This window comes from Hydra viridissima, unplaced genomic scaffold, assembly GCF_058129835.1.
Source record: "Hydra viridissima isolate aposymbiotic clone 2 unplaced genomic scaffold, HvirCarnegie_v1 scaffold_7, whole genome shotgun sequence".
NCBI classification, from domain to species: domain Eukaryota; kingdom Metazoa; phylum Cnidaria; class Hydrozoa; order Anthoathecata; family Hydridae; genus Hydra; species Hydra viridissima.
The window spans coordinates 14,345,012-14,359,409 of record NW_028324306.1 but is presented as its reverse complement, the minus strand read 5'-3'; the positions used below and the strand labels follow the sequence as shown (position 1 = coordinate 14,359,409).

At 29.0% G+C, this 14,398-nt stretch overlaps 1 protein-coding gene and 1 long non-coding RNA gene across 2 annotated transcripts in view; one reads left to right on the top strand and one right to left on the bottom strand.

Moving 5' to 3' along the window:
* LOC145185030 (uncharacterized) overlaps positions 1-14,398 on the top strand; it is an 81,391-nt gene that overhangs the window by 34,699 nt on the left and 32,294 nt on the right. Inside the window, exons 24-34 of the mRNA XM_090094359.1 lie at positions 51-166; positions 260-520; positions 712-882; positions 1,018-1,122; positions 1,259-1,384; positions 4,726-4,822; positions 6,466-6,825; positions 7,110-7,235; positions 7,363-7,757; positions 7,978-8,128; positions 10,340-10,569. Of these exons, the coding sequence (XP_089950485.1) occupies positions 51-166; positions 260-520; positions 712-882; positions 1,018-1,122; positions 1,259-1,384; positions 4,726-4,822; positions 6,466-6,825; positions 7,110-7,235; positions 7,363-7,757; positions 7,978-8,128; positions 10,340-10,569 (2,138 nt within the window). The remainder of the gene's footprint in view (positions 1-50; positions 167-259; positions 521-711; positions 883-1,017; positions 1,123-1,258; positions 1,385-4,725; positions 4,823-6,465; positions 6,826-7,109; positions 7,236-7,362; positions 7,758-7,977; positions 8,129-10,339; positions 10,570-14,398) is intronic.
* Positions 9,591-10,128, bottom strand: LOC149886274 (uncharacterized). The gene is made up of 2 exons (XR_016454188.1): positions 9,840-10,128; positions 9,591-9,728 (listed from the first exon to the last, which is right to left on the bottom strand). It is a non-coding gene; the product is annotated as an uncharacterized LOC149886274 (long non-coding RNA).

The following is a 14,398-nucleotide window of genomic DNA, read 5'->3' as shown; positions in this document are numbered from 1 at the left end:
TAATATAATTAAAGGTTTTTAAAACTATTTTAGGAAATCTTTTATTTTAGAATATCCATATCTTACTGGAAGTGTTAAGTTGGATTCAGTACCAAATGCACCTGGTGCATTCTGCAAATATGTCACATTAAATTCAAATTTTTTCTATGAGTTTTACCCATTACAAGTAAACTTTTTCACCTAGATTTTGTGTTCAGTTATAGAAAATACATTGAGAAAACAACTTTCAAAAACTATTTTAAATGAAATGTTTTCCTAGGTCATTTTAACTGTATCGTGGGACTCTAATGAAAAGAAGATGTTTGATGCATCAGCAGTCTGGAGTGAAAATGTTACTATAAATGGCTTTAATGCATGTGTTCTAGTTGCTGGGAGACATTTTTTTGACAGTTTTTCTCCACCCAATGTTTATTGGGTAGCATTCCAAAAAGGTGTTTTCATACCAGGTCTTCTTGATGGAGGAATTATTGAGCTACCTACATGGGAAACTGGAAGCCAGTGTGCTTTAATTTCTTTAAATGTATGTTTACTTAAGTATTATAAGTTTTGTGCAAACAAAAGTTATGCTTTTCTAAGTTTATATTTGTATAAAAGTTTAGAGATAATAAAAAAAAATGTTATGAAATTTGTTTACTGTTTTTTTTTTTTTTTTTGTTAAAAATTTTTTTTTTTTTTTTTTTTTTTTTTGTTAAAAAAATTTTTTTTTTTAAGGACTCACGCATTCCAATACTCTTGGTTTCTATCAGTCTTAAATCAAATAAATTTAATGATGCTTTAACAGTTTGGCATGAATCTTATTATTCTTATACATATTTTCAAAATTACATCATTTGTGCAAGAGAGCTTCAGAACTTTGATGGTGTACATGAAGGTGTAAAAATTGTAAGAGCTTTTTTTGTAATTTTATTGGATTAGGTTTACAATTATGATTTTAATGTGTTAATAAAAGTTCAGAGAATTCTTCTTAATTAAATCTATTTCAGAAGATTTGTGAGTTTTATGAAGATTTTCTTTTAGCATTGGTTAGCAATATATGAACCCATTCCTGTTTTCATTTCTGAATTGGGTGAAGTATCATTAAATATAACTAATGACAATGGAGTCAAGTCAACATTTTGTAATGTATGTGTTTTTGTGCTATAGCATTTAGATGTATGAGATAAAGTTATATTTGTTTGTAATGAATTATTATTGACTAAAATGATTTTTTTTTTCTTAAGAATATTTATGAAGTAAAACTTGGTTCTTTACTATTAAGGTGGCAACATACAATGAGCACTCTCCAATATTACCTGATCCTGTAACTTTCACTTCAATTGGTGTCAAAACTGGATTTTTCTTCTCAAATATTAATTCTATGAATGATTTTTCTGTATGGATAGAGGTTTGTAGTTAATTTTTATTGAATGCATGAGAATTGAGACCTTTGTTTACATGATATATTTTAGTATTATTGTGCTATTCATTTCATATACAAAAAAAAAAAAAAAAAAATTGATAGGAAAAGTTGTTGTACTAAAGTCCATTTTTAACGCTATTGTTTGTACATTTTAAAAACTCTAGTTTGATGAAGTTTAGCAACCCAATCTTTAACTTGTATAATTCATATTTTTCAATTTACAAATACATCATGTTTACTTTTTTAACCTTTAATAAAAATGTTTTTGGTTCAAGGTATATCACTGAGTAGTATCTAGTACCAATATTGTAACTGTTCCGATAGATAAGTTGTTAAAAATCATTTAAAGAAATATTTGAAAAATAATTAAGACTTAATCTAAAGTCATAACAAAAAATATAAAATTTAATTGGTTATTTAACTATTACAAGATAGTAATATGGTATACTTGTTTCCTGCAGATCAGATAACAGTCATCAATTATTGTTTTAAAGTATTTTAATGAATTTTTTAAAAATTTTTTTCAAAAGCTACACTGGGGATGGGTAAGTTTGAACATTAAAAATCGTTCTTTTAAGCAAGTGTTAATAAATAGCTGTGAGATTCTTTCCGTGAAGCAAAAAAGAACAACCTCATCCTTTCATTAAAAATTGTAAAAGTTTTGTATTCTTAAGCAATAGAAAGTGACTTTAGTTCCATTTTGAAGTTTATTTATTTTTTTTAAAAGTTTTTTGTCTCTGGTTTTATCATTGAGTTGAGATGCCAAGAGCTCAGATGAATTTTTAACTTAACATGACTACCAGACTTGTATCTGGAAGCTAAAGTGTCAGCTTTTTAAACTTACCTGATTTGGTTGATAGTGATTTAGAATCTTTTTTTTGCCAAACCAAATGAACATGAGCCTCTAGAAAGAGGTGTTCATGTAAATGATAATAATGATTTTTTTTTGCTCATTGAAGGAACCAAGATAAACTTAATGATTTGGTAATGATAGACACCTCTCACATTGATAAAAATATCAAATCTAATAAAATGATTGTGACATTCCCTTCATGTCATGTGTGTGTGTGTGTGTGTGTGTGTGTGTGTGTGTGTGTGTGTGTGTGTGTGTGTGTGCGTGTGTGTGTGTGCGTGTGTGACATTCCCTTCATATTATATCAAATAGGAATATCAAATTGTGTGGATATCTTTAAACCATGAGTTTCACTGGCACAAACACTCAAGGCAAGCTCAGCAAAACTTCATCCTAATCACCAAGTTCCAAATGTTGTATAATAAGTTTTTATGATAAAAATGATCCAGGTGATTTTTTTGTATCTTTTCAGTGATGTTTACTTTTACTTGAATCAAGAAACAAACTCAAACAGAAACCCATAAAGAATAATTTGCTAGCTTGCAAACAAATTTAAAACTGAAAAATTCATAGCATGATTCACATCAATATTTTGAAGTATTTTACAATCACTAGCAGTTACAAAAGTTGTATAGAATTACCTATGCATTAATTAACTCTCATTCTAAATGTTTATTGTGACCATATTATTCCCATAAACATTCCCATGCTGTTACAAAGGGCCAGAATTTATTCTTTTTGACCTAAGTATTTACAATTTTCAAGAAGATACACCAAGAGACTAAGATTGGAGACAAAATACTAACACTAGCACTGAGTAGATGTATTTAAATCTGGCCTACTTTTATAAGCCTGATATACATTATGTCTTTTTTTATGTGGTTTTTGGAGTAAGTCACAAATAAATATTATCGTGATGTATAATTTCAATTGTTTATTTTGTTTATTTGGACTTTTGTTTAGTATTGATCAATCAGCCATGGGCACTTAATCAGTTATTTATGATAATTGGTAAAAATTATTACAGTTGAAATAAAAATGGTACAAATAAAGAAGTGCTTTTCATTTACAGTTTGCAAAATAAAAGTTGCAGCAAATGGTTTTTATCAGTTTTTTATTTATTTTTGAATCACTTTTGTTGTAATGTAAAACAAAAGATAGCAGGTGAAATAAAAATCCTGTTTTTTTTGTTTGTTTGTTGTTTTTAAAAATGTGGTGGTCAATTTTAATTGTTGCATAATTGTTTTAAAACAGTTTGAAGCTAATAGCAAACAGAAATTAATAAAAAGCAGAATAAAAAGGTGTAAGTTTAATTAGTTTTTTTCAAAGTTTCATGAACTTTCACATTATAATTATTTGAAAATAGGTAAAATATACAAATGAAATAAAAGTTTGTAATTATTTCTCATTTTACATAAAGAGGCAAACATTGAACTGCAAGCTAACATAATTTAGTTGTGAACCTAGTGAAGCAAGGTTATTTTGAGGTTGAGAATGAGACCTGAATTATAAATTGTACATATCTAGAATAATAGAAACATTGAAGAAATGTAAGTTTTTTATGGAGTGATAAAATCTTAAATCATCTGATGGAGCTGTAAAAGTATGGCACAAAAAGGGAAAAGCTTACAAAATGAGCTGTATGAATGGTACAATGAAAGTTGGCAGGGACAATTGATGCTTTGGGACTCTATGGCATGGAAAAGAAGTTTTGAATGTGGTAATAGAAAAACGTGAAAATATAATTTATTAGATGAGAATAAGATATAGAAATAATCATTTTTTTCTTTCATAAGTATTTTTTTAAGTACAAGAAAACTTAATAATCATTTCATGCAGTTTTTATTTGGCACAGTCAATAAACAAACAGAAAAAAAACTTAACTTGTTTATTTAGATGAAAAGCACTAATTGTTATAATCTGTGTATCACTGGAGATTTCATAAATAGCATAGGAAATTAGTAATAATAACAAAAAGTTAAACAAAATAAATATTTTCTGTGACATTATTTTCTGATACTAAATAGGAATTTCGCATAAAATACTAGGTAGTACTGTATGCAAAATTTCTATTTTTATCAGAAACACATAGGCATCATGCGCTTTTTATTTCTCAAGTAGTTAAACCTGTTTTCTTACTAATTGTTAGGGTTAGTTTATTATGTTCCTTACCATCCTTTCTTATAATTTTAAAGAGTTCTGAGATTCATTTGCAATACAACTGTGTTTTTTAAAATTTTTGTGTCAACTTTTTTTTTTTTTATTTTTACTGCTGTATTAAAATATTCTATTTTAATTTTTTTTTGGTTATTGCCTAATGTTCAATTTGTTTTTATTATTTCAGAAATTTTTAAGTCATAAAGTTAATGTGAAACAAGAATGTTTATAAATGGTTTTGTAAAGCAATCTTAATTATAACTAAATTATAACTTAACTTGTTTGTAAAGACTCTTAAAGAAAAATTTTTTTTTAGTCAAAGAACAATACTCACATGGAAGTTTGTATGAAATCTGTTAACTGGGTGTATAACAAATATCAAACAATATCTGTTTATTATGTAACATATCCTAGTAAGTTTGAGTTGTTATTTTTCACTATATATTGTATATTTTTTATATATTTTATATTTTCATATGTTAAAAGTTATGCTAACAATTACTTTATGCTTAGATTAAAAGCACTGCAAGTAATAAAACACAAAATAAAACAGCCTTTGTGTAATATTTGTATCCCCACCCTCTCTAGAATTTTTCTTTTTTTTTTTAGTAAATATGTGTTTAGTTATTTTTTTCTAAAAATTAAAAAGAATTGAAAAAAAAATCTTTTTCCCAATATCTAAAAACTCTATTCTTTACTTTTGTCCCAAATTCAAAGCTGTACAAAAGTAATGGGGACAGCTTGTTTAGTGAAACACCTGTTACAAAAAGTTAATTTATGTGTGCACTTCTTTATCTTTATTTTTTTGTTCTTATTTTAAATTTTTGTTTAACAAAAATTCAATTTTTTATTTACTAATTAGCAGAAATGTTCGATTTTGTTGCATCCTTTGATCATCTATTGTATGTTTCGGCCTTTTATTTTATACTCTCATTAACGAAATGAGCCAAACATATATATAAAGGTAAATACAAAATAGCAAATAGAGTTGAACAAGTTTCTCCCAATTGTGGATTGCAAATTCTGTACTATAATCTATTTCATAATAAAACATTTTGACATTAACAACTATACTCTTCTGGGTCTATTATGTTTTTTAAGACATTTGGTTTTGTAAACTACAAAAAAAGTTCCCCAATTACACACACTCTCAAATGGCTTAAATCTGCCACTCTTTAAAAAAAAAGTCTTTGGTCAATCGAACTTGGTGTGTGATAAAATTACTTAAATGTTTAAATTTAAGGATTGAGGTGATACTGTCATGAGAAATCCATGTCTTTCCACAAATCTAGCTGTTCTAAACAGATAAATGTACGTAGCTACTTCAATACGACCTTATAACGGCCTTAAAAGTATTATTATAAGCTGTTAGATTATTAGGATAATTTTGAGCTGCTGAGACGCATTTATCTGCATTTACGTCAGAAATTCTTGCATATGCTTATTTGAGATTTTTTTTTTTTTCAGAAACTCGTTATGCCTTCAATTTCAGTTGAAATGTCATGACAAAAGTTTTTTAAAGTTTCAATATCCAGAGTATTTCCTCACTTGTTGTATTTTTGTGATTTGTTGATGTTGATGAATGATTTTGTTCTTTTCTCTAACATTGAGTCTGTTCAAAAAAATTTCTGTAGAAATGTAAACTTCAGCACAAATGTTATCTTATAAAAAATGTGTTGAAGTTTGGACAAAAAAATGAAGGATAATAAAATTTGTGCTGAAGTTTGCATTTCTACAGAAATTTTTTGTACAGACTCAATGTTAGAGAAAAGAACAGAATCATTCATCAGCATTAACAAATCACAAAAGTACAACAAACAAGGAAATACGTTGGATATTGAAACTCTGAAGACCTTTTGTCATGACATTTCAGCCAGAATTGTAGGCATATAACGACTTTCATCAAGAAAAAAAAAAGTTTTGATTTTCTATAATTCTTAGGGTAGCATAAAAATGTCTTTTACATAAAAAGGCTGCTGAGAAGAAATTTATTTTTACTTTTTATCGTAACAGATTTATTTTATGCCAAAAACAAATTGTAACGTTTTTCTACCAGGACTTTGCGATGAAGGTTACTACTACTATGAGAATCAGTGCTATCAACTGCTCTCAAAAAATTACACTTTTGAGCAAGCTCAGTTGCAGTGTTCTAATTTCAGTGCCTCACTGCCTATTATCACCAACCCAAGTGACAATGTGTTTCTAGATTTACTAGCTCCATCAACTGTATGGTTAGGATTAGTAAATGATGAAGAGGAATCGTGGAAATGGACTAACAATGAAACCTTAATATTCAGTAACTGGGGTTACGGAAAGCCAGATGGTGGCATGCGTGAGAATTGTGCTGTATCTAATGGTAAACAGGGATGGGACGATAGATTGTGTTCTGAATCTTACAACGTTGTGTGCTCTGAAGGTATTAATTTTATTTTTTAAATTCCCTGTAAGCAATAAAGTTATTTCACAAAATGTTATAAGTGATACAGTATTATTTAACAAATGTAGAAGGATTTCATAAGTATTCTTTTTGAATTGCTATATTATACTTTTGAATTACTATATTATAATTTTTTGAATTCCTATACGAGCAAAAATTTATAAAAAATTTGCTATAAATTTTCTTATGTTCTTTTCAAGTTTATTTCGCAGTTTCTTAGCTTGTGATGGAAATTGAATTTTAATGTTAGTTTTTTTTCTAAGATGCCCATTTCGCTGAACGCGAATGTTCCTTCTTATGCCAAAATGGTTATTGCAGTTCAGTTGGAAATGGCAGCATTGAATGCATATGCTCGCCTGGCTTTCGTGGAAAATGGTGCGATAAACAAAGTAAGTCGCCTGTTAGTCTTCTATTTTAAGTAAGTCAATATGAAAATCTAATGCCAAAAAATATTGCTTGCTCGGATTTAGTTTATTGCGTCAAGTTTACATTTCTATCTTGTTTTCTTTTATGTAGATCCATTAGAGTGTCAAAACTATGTGGAGTTAAACGAAACTTGGCGTCGATATATTCCCGGCAGCTTACCACAAACCCCTTTAAATATTTCATGCGATAATAAGTTAGTTAAAAACGTCTCAATGTGGGTGAGATTCAGTCCAGAAAGTGGTGGGAAATTGTGGGATCAAGGTTGCATCGAGTCAAGAAATCACTGCGGTGTTAAATATCCAGGTTGGCTTTCAATCCCACATCCCAGTGAAAATGACGGCATAGTAACTGCTACCTTACATTTCTATTCGTTTTATTGTGCCAGCGATGCAGGTTTAGTGAATATTTTAAACTGCGGTGATTACTTCGTGTATAATTTTCTCAGTATCCCTTATTGGAGTTGCGATTTTGGTCTTTGTACTATATAAATCTGTCTTGATGACGTCTTTTGATTATATGGAATTTTTCGAGCTAATTTTTTTTTAATATTTAAATTTTGTATTCGTTATTATTGATTTCTTTTCGCTGTTATAAATACTGTGAATTTAATCAAAGTTGTGATTTTTCTTTAATTGGCAAAGACCCAAAAAACTCATCTTTAACATAATTCGTGTTTCTGAAGTATGTAAAACTACATTTTACAAGGTGAAAAAACGTGACAGTGCTGAGAGAGCCAAAATGCCTTCTCCAGTGAACAAAAAAGTTGATAAAAAGTTCACAGAAAAGCTTAAAAAGCATATTGAAAAGAATCCTACTGTATCATCAGAAAGACAGCAAAACTGTTCAATGTTGATGAGTAGATAAGAAGACAGTCAGAAGAACTCTAAAAACACTTGGAAAAGTCAGTGAGGCCCGACCTTCATTTCAACTTTTGGCAGAAAGACTAAAAAATTTAGGATTGGAGCGATCAAAGAAGCTTCTGAATCAGCAAAAAGCCATGCTTCGTCAACAGCTAAAGTTTTCTCAGATGAAAAACTTTTTAGTGTTGACTGTGTGATAAATAGGTGTAATGACAGATTCATTGTGCAGGCGGGTGACAAAGCACCACCTATGTGTCACACCAACTACCCTCAGTTCATCATGATGCTAGGAATCATCGCTTCTAATGTCCACCAATCTACATCAAAGAGAAAGAAAAAGTTACCTCTGATTTGTATATTACCTTACTAAAACGTTATGTGGTGCCATTGCTGAAGAAGACAATTCCCAGAAAACAATTCCATCTTTCAACTGGACAATGCATCTTGTCACGGGCCCAGAAAATTCAAAAATATCTTGAGGACAATATGGCTAATTTCTGGCCCATACACTTTTGGCCATTACTCTCAACTACGTTCCACACACTATAGTCAAGGGGATCCAGCCCTGACCTGAATCCTCTTGACTATAGTGTGTGGAACGTAGTTGAGAGTAAGGGTTGCAAAAAGGCCCACTCAAGTGTTAAGTCACTAAAGTCATCAATTACCTGTGCTTGGAACTTAATGTGAAGGGACTATAGAACATCCACCTGCTAGCCCTTCCGTCCTCGGCTTGAGGCAGTAATCAAAAAAAAAAGGGAACCTAATTGAATGTTAAGGTGGGAAAAGTATTTATCTTAAACTTTTCTCCTATTAATATTCTATAAATATATTTTTTTAATGCTTTAAGAATTCACTTTGAAAAATGTTCTAAAAAGTTCGCGAATCGCTGCCGCACCCTGTAAATTTACTTTTATAGGGTTTAGTTTTTACGGAAATTGTACCGCTAAATCGGTAAATTCCCCCTTCACCGTCATATGTGGGGGAAAGTTTGTCCTCTCCGCGAAGACAAACTTTAGGATCATATTACTCAACTTGCCCGATAGTTTAGGAAAGGGAATAGTTTAGGAAATTGTACACATCCACTAAGAGCTATATAACTTACAGCTCATCATTATTTAGATGCAAGATTGAGAACTAACAAAAAAATAATAATAATAGTAGACCAGATTGTTCTAAACTCAGCAACTTAAATTACTTCATAAACCAAGCTTCAAAACAGAGGCTTATAGATAACTTGGATACAAAGTGTGTAAATAGCTTGTGTAAACATAAAGAACTCCAACTTTAAGATTTGAGCCTAGATTAAATAGTATACAGTGAAATAAAGATGGTAACCAAAAAAATCAAAACAAATGTGCCCTTTTCAAAAAATATCATATTTTGACATGGTATCCTAAAAAAGGATAGACATAAATGCTAATATTGAATGATATATCAGGAATAAAGTGAAAACTAAAATTGAAGACATAAATAAATTTATTAGTCATATTTATGAAGTACACTAACTTCCTGTCTTTTAAGCCTTTAAAGTCTTTTGGAATATTATATCGAAGATGGGTTGCAATAAAAAATGTTCAATGTGTTAGCATCTTCTAACTAAAAAATTAGTTAGCATAGAAATACTTAAAACCACAACAAAAAGTAAATAATTAAACAAAAACAAATTTCAAACAAATTTCAAATCAGGTTGATTAAAAAGATCTTTACCTTTATAAATTAATTCTAATTCTCAATTAAATCAGCATGTTTGATTTTTAACCTTAAAATTCCTGTTAGCACATCATAAGCCAAATCTCATTAAAATAATCTTCCCTCTTTTTTTCGTAACTGAAAAAATCAAGTATTAGATTTTGTACTAATTGTAGCAATTTAGAATATTTAAAAAAACTCAGAATAAGATTCTTTTAAATTAAACATCAAGCATGTTACCAAATAAAAATCAAATCTTTCTCAAGTTAATTAATCCGCAATATCTAATCATTTATATCTTATTTATAAACATAATAAAAAGACTTACCAATTACAAATTTAGATTAAAAACAAAAAAGATTATGATAAGAAAGTATAAAATAAAAAATATTTGAGTTTTTGTACGACGAAAACCGAAACTATAAATTTAATCTTCATGGTATTAAATGTCTATTATTGGTTTGAATAAAATATGTGTTAGGCCTAATACTCAAAAGCATTGACTCATCATTCTACTTAACCTTCAAACTGCAGAACGGTTAACAAGTTCATTTGTCTCTTGAGGTTAGATTGTTCGGAGATGAATGCATTTAAACTTTTTGTACTGATTGTATTTATTAAAATTGCTTGTAGCTTGCCGGTAGAATCTGAATGGGGAAGTAATCAAGGACAATTGAGCTATGAGACAAAGGAAATAGAGTTACTTAATGAGTTTAGAATCAGAGAAAAAAACTTTACAAAGTTTTTCGTAAGTCAATACTTTTAAATTAGAATAAAATTTATTTATAAGTATATTTATAAATTTATTATAAATCTATAAAAATACAGGTGGTAAGCCTACAAGCGTTACACTTTCCCAATCATTTTTATTACTGTAAAAAAATTTAGATCATCTTCTAAAATGAAAAGCCGTTGTTTCTTCTTTCATTTTTAACTATAAAAATTCCTCTGATTAAAGCTGTATTTAAAATGAAACCAAGGTAATATTTTAATTTTATGATTTTTTGCATCATTGGTCGATGATCTTGTAAAACTCTTCAGTGTACTATTTTTTATTATCTTCTTGCTTTGTGAAATCAGGAACTAAATTTTCAATTTTTTTGTAAAGCATTTTTTCCCGCGACAGTAAAAGCATGTAACTTTTTTAAAAATCAAACTGTATAGTTTTTGGTGAGCACTGTAAATAAAACGATTTGTTCTTTCAAACCAATCAATCTAACAGAACTTTTCAAACAAAATCATTTTAACTGGATTGTGTTGAAAATGGGCTTTTAGGGCTGAAGCAGAATAAAGAGTCTCAACTATCTCTGTATTCTGCTTAAGAGTCCATTGAGTTTTTTCTTATTAGTTTAAATAACTTCTTTCATCTTGTTGAGCCGTTTTATGTTAATGGTTAATTTATCCTTTGAATTATAAAGGAAAGTGAATTTGAGTGAAATTTTAGCACATTCAACCAACTACTTCATTTAATTAATTGAAATGTTACTAGTTCTCCCAAACATGCCATCACCTCTTGAAGCTGTCTATGCCTGTTGAACCGTCTATCTTGTTGCACTGTCTATGCTTGTTGAAGCGAAATTCTCAAGTTTGAGATTGTCAGAAGCTCAAATATGAAATTTTAATCTTTACATACATTTGATTCGAATTTACACTATTCAAGCGTTGAATTCATTCTTCTTTTTTATTGTTGTCAGCAACATCAGAAATAAGCTAACAAATAATTTAATTTTGTAAAAAAATTAATATTGCAGGCGACATTGAAAACAAACTCTTTTTAACACCTAAATACCTTGAGTATCGAGTTCAAAGAAATATCCCAAGATTTGTCAACTCCAATCTCATATAATCTGTGGATTAACATCGAGGAATTTTTGAAAAATTTTCTTTTTTTTTTAAAATGATAAATTTAAAAAATTTTTTTTTAAAATCAATTTGGTTCATCTAATATGTAAACAAGATTTCACGTATTTAAAATCTGACGGCATTTGTTTGGTAAGCTATTTTAAAAAAGCAACAAAGACTTAAGTAGTTTGTGGGATGCTGCATTTATTAAAAGTTTGTGGAATGTTTTATTGCTTAACAGGTTTCATATTGCAATCAATAAGCTGTGTTGAACTACATTATACCGTCACATTTCTCTTTTACTTTCATTTTGAATTCAAATGATGAAGAAAAGTAAATAACGCGGCTAAAATGAAAATATTTAAAGTGCAGCTAAAGCCAAGTTCGGCAAACTGATGTTAAGTAAGCAAGTTCGGCAAACTGAAGTTAATTAAGCAAGTTCGGCAAACTGAAGTTAAGTTAAGCAAGTTCGCCAAACTGAAGTTTGGCAATTATTGCTGAACTAAATATCTTAATACAAGATGAGGACGGCATGACTTTATTATTTTATGAATCATTTACATCGAAACCTATTACAGATAAACATAAGATAAACTTATTATATAACAGTTTATGACTGGTTATTCCACAATATTCATTGTTCTCTGATGTCAGCTAGACGAATTTGAAGCTCACGGGTTCGTAATGGCAATTAAGAGCTACGAAAGTTTGTAAAGGAGTTCTTTTTTTTTAAATTTTTTGCCTTTTTAGTTCTAATACATTTTCATAGTGTTTGCTAATGAGAAGTTATTTCTATTTTGCCAGGCAGGTATTTTTCCCGAAGCACGCTTATTCGAATATTTAGTTAAAGTTATGCAAGATGGCAGCGTTTCTAAAGTGCATAGAAGAATGCAGTATGTCATAAACTATAGAAAACTATAGAAAAATTATTCAGGCTGCTAATAATCATTAAATGGGAATGGAAAAAGTAAGCTGAGAAATAAGCAAATAAATACGCCTACAAATTACAATACAGCCACCAAATTACATTCAATCATGAACTTAAAGTTAAAAACATAGCTGTAGCATACCATGGTTTATTTAACTTGTATCCACCTGAAGAATATGCTAACAGGACTTTTAATAAACATTTAAAATGTTCAGCATGAATTTTTATATCGCGATTAATTATAAATTATTTTGCTGCAAATTGTGCTGTTGCAGCATGGACGTATAAGAGATGGACGTGCATCGATATTATTTTTTTTTGCGAACCAGACTCGTTGCGTGTTGTTGCAAATCTTTTCTTTTAAACAATAGAAATTAAATTATATTAAAGTCTGTCGGATTCGTAGAAAATTTTTGGTCTTGTCTAACCAGTGACATCAACTTCCTTTTAGTTATTAAAGATAACGGCAATAGAACCAAGTTTTAAGCTTAATTTTGTATAACTAGACATTCTTAATACTTTAAGAAATAACGCTGATGATAATATAGAAATTCAGATCATTTACTTAACTACTTTAGTACATGTATAGCTTGAGATATAATAAATAATACAAAATATCAACTAGTTTTGTAGCTACCTTGAGCATATAGGTTTCATGTCCAGGGAACTACTCCATCTATTATATTGCCGTAGACTTCCAATTTATGAATATTATAGAATTTTCCATTTTTAAGTTTAACAACAGAAATATATACACTTAAGGATAAATAACATATAAAAAGTCAATGTAAATACAATAAAGAAAAAGATAATTTGTCACAGTTTTAAAGAATTTAGCAAAGCCAATTCATGGCAAACCGCAAGAATATTTAAGTATTTAACATTAACATATGATTTACCAGCTATATATAAACTAACTTTTATTTGACAAAAACAAATGTGTTGTTATGTGCTTTTTATGACAAATAAAATAATATATGAAATATGAAAAACGAAAGCGTGAAATATCTGGCCGCATTTTGCAAGACAATTATAAATTTGAACAACTTTTTAAAAGGTTTTGCTTTATCAGTGAATTATAAACAAGCCCATTAAAAAATACACCTATGAAAAAATAATGCATATGGAATATATATTATGAAGCTTATAGAGTAGTCGAGGCAAAAAATGGCAACACATCAGAAAAAATACTTAAAAAATACACAAAATTAAGGCTGTTGAATGAAGGACCAAGGAGTTGTATGAAACCAGATCTTGACAAATAATTTTATTAAAACTTTTTTATATTTCGCTATACTTTTTTTTAATCATTTGAAAATTATCCTTACAGGTCTATTTTATCATCGACGGGCTTTGATTACACGAAAAAAATTTAAATATTTTTCATACGTTCGTCTTGAAAAAATGATAAAATCTGTTCGTGTCGACAACTAATTTCCTTTACCTTGGTGTAATTTGTTTAGTAAGTTATCAACGAGTGAATAAGTTACTTTATCCTGAACAGTCTTATTAACCAAATGCTGTAAAAGTTTAAACTAATACCACGTAATCAGAGTTTCTGTTAAAACCGTAAAAAAAACCTCTTCCCCACCTCTTCCACAATTTTTTATCAGCTTTTGTGTTTACAATGCAAACAGTTTTTAATGCAATCAGTGTTTAGCAGAATGTTTTAATATAAAAACGATTTCTCTAATTCGTTTCAAACGATTTCTCTAATTCGTTTCAAACGATTACTCTAATTCGTTTCAAACGATTTCTCTAATTCGTTTTAAATAATTTCTCTAACTCGTTTCAAATGATTTCTATA